This window comes from Nanorana parkeri, unplaced genomic scaffold (genome assembly GCF_000935625.1).
Source record: "Nanorana parkeri isolate BGI_ZX_2015 unplaced genomic scaffold, ASM93562v1 scaffold4395, whole genome shotgun sequence".
Classification (NCBI taxonomy): Eukaryota; Metazoa; Chordata; class Amphibia; order Anura; family Dicroglossidae; genus Nanorana; species Nanorana parkeri.
The window spans coordinates 12118-13544 of NW_017310658.1; the positions used below are offsets into that span (position 1 = coordinate 12118).

General features: G+C 57.6%; 1 protein-coding gene across 1 annotated transcript in view; it reads left to right on the top strand.

The window, feature by feature from the left end:
* Positions 1–1427, top strand: part of ADCK1 (aarF domain containing kinase 1) — a gene marked incomplete at its 5' end in the record, with an annotated part of 5754 nt that overhangs the window by 1552 nt on the left and 2775 nt on the right. Inside the window, 2 exons of the mRNA XM_018575683.1 lie at positions 784–933; positions 1020–1217. Coding sequence (XP_018431185.1) covers positions 784–933; positions 1020–1217 — 348 coding nt within the window. The remainder of the gene's footprint in view (positions 1–783; positions 934–1019; positions 1218–1427) is intronic.

Consider the following 1427-nt stretch of genomic DNA (forward strand, 5'->3'; position numbering starts at 1 on the left):
GATGTCACCGGCCTCTACTGAAGGGATAGGCTGCACACCCAGTGATGTCACCGGCCTCTAGTGATGTCACCGGCGTCTAGTGAAGGGATAGGTTGCACTCTCAGTGATGTCACCGGTCTCTAGTGATGTCACCGGCCTCTAGCGATGTCACCGGCCTCTAGAGATGTCACCGGCCTCTAGCGATGTCACCTGCCCCTAGTGATGTCACCGGCCTCTAGTGATGTCACCGGCCCCTAGTGATGTCACCGGCCCCTAGTGATGTCACCGGCCTCTAGTGATGTCACCGGCCTCTAGTGATGTCACCGGCCTCTAGTGATGTCACCGGCCTCTAGTGATGTCACCGGCCTCTAGTGATGTCACCGGCCTCTAGTGATGTCACCGGCCTCTAGTGATGTCACCGGCCTCTAGTGATGTCACCGGCCTCTAGTGAAGGGATAGGCTGCACACTCAGTGATGTCACCGGCCTCTAGTGATGTCACCGGCCTCTAGTGAAGGGATAGGCTGCACACTCAGTGATGTCACCGGTCTCTAGTGATGTCACCGGCCTCTAGTGATGTCACCGGCCTCTAGTGATCTGATAGGCTGCACTCTCGGTGATGTCACCGCTATAGTCCACCATGATGGCTCCTATATATATGCTGATGTGTTTGGGGGAGGAGCTGGGATGAGTTGGGGCTCTCGGAGCTCATTTTGTATGAGAGGTGGGCGGGGCCGGGACACAGGGGGCGGAGCATTTTGGGAGGAGGGTCCGTGTGCTGTGCTGACCGCCTCCTCTCTCTCCAGGTGTCTCGGGCTCTGGGGAAGTTGTACAGTGAAATGATTTTCGTCCACGGCTTCGTGCACTGCGACCCCCACCCCGGGAATATTCTGGTCCGGCACAGTGCAGAGATTGGGGGGCCGGAGATCATCCTGCTGGACCATGGACTGTACCAGGTGCAGAATGAAGGGTGAAGGGGAGGAGTCTCCACAATAGTCCGTCCTCCAGACGGTGATGTCTAATAACTGCCTCCCTCCCACAGAAACTAAATGACACCTTCCGCCTGGACTACTGCCGGCTGTGGCAGGCTCTGATCTCTGTGGACATGGATGGGATCCGCACATACAGCCAGCGCATGGGGGCCGGGGAGCTGTACCCCCTCTTCGCCTGCATGCTGACTGCCCGCTCCTGGGGGGCCGTGAATCGGGGGATCGATCGCGGGCCGGCCGGTAAGGAAGAGGTGAGTGCAAAGATCTCTTCATCCCCCCCATACATGTGTCACGTGTGTCCGCTCCATAACACGGGCAGCTCTCAAACATGTAGAAAACTCCGGGGGGGAGGGGCTCTGACTCATTTAACCGTGTGTGTACATTTTCTGCTTGAGCTACTGAGCTCTGCGAACAACGCACTTCATTCAGCAGAGCAGCTAAGGGGAGCCTTGCAAACATGT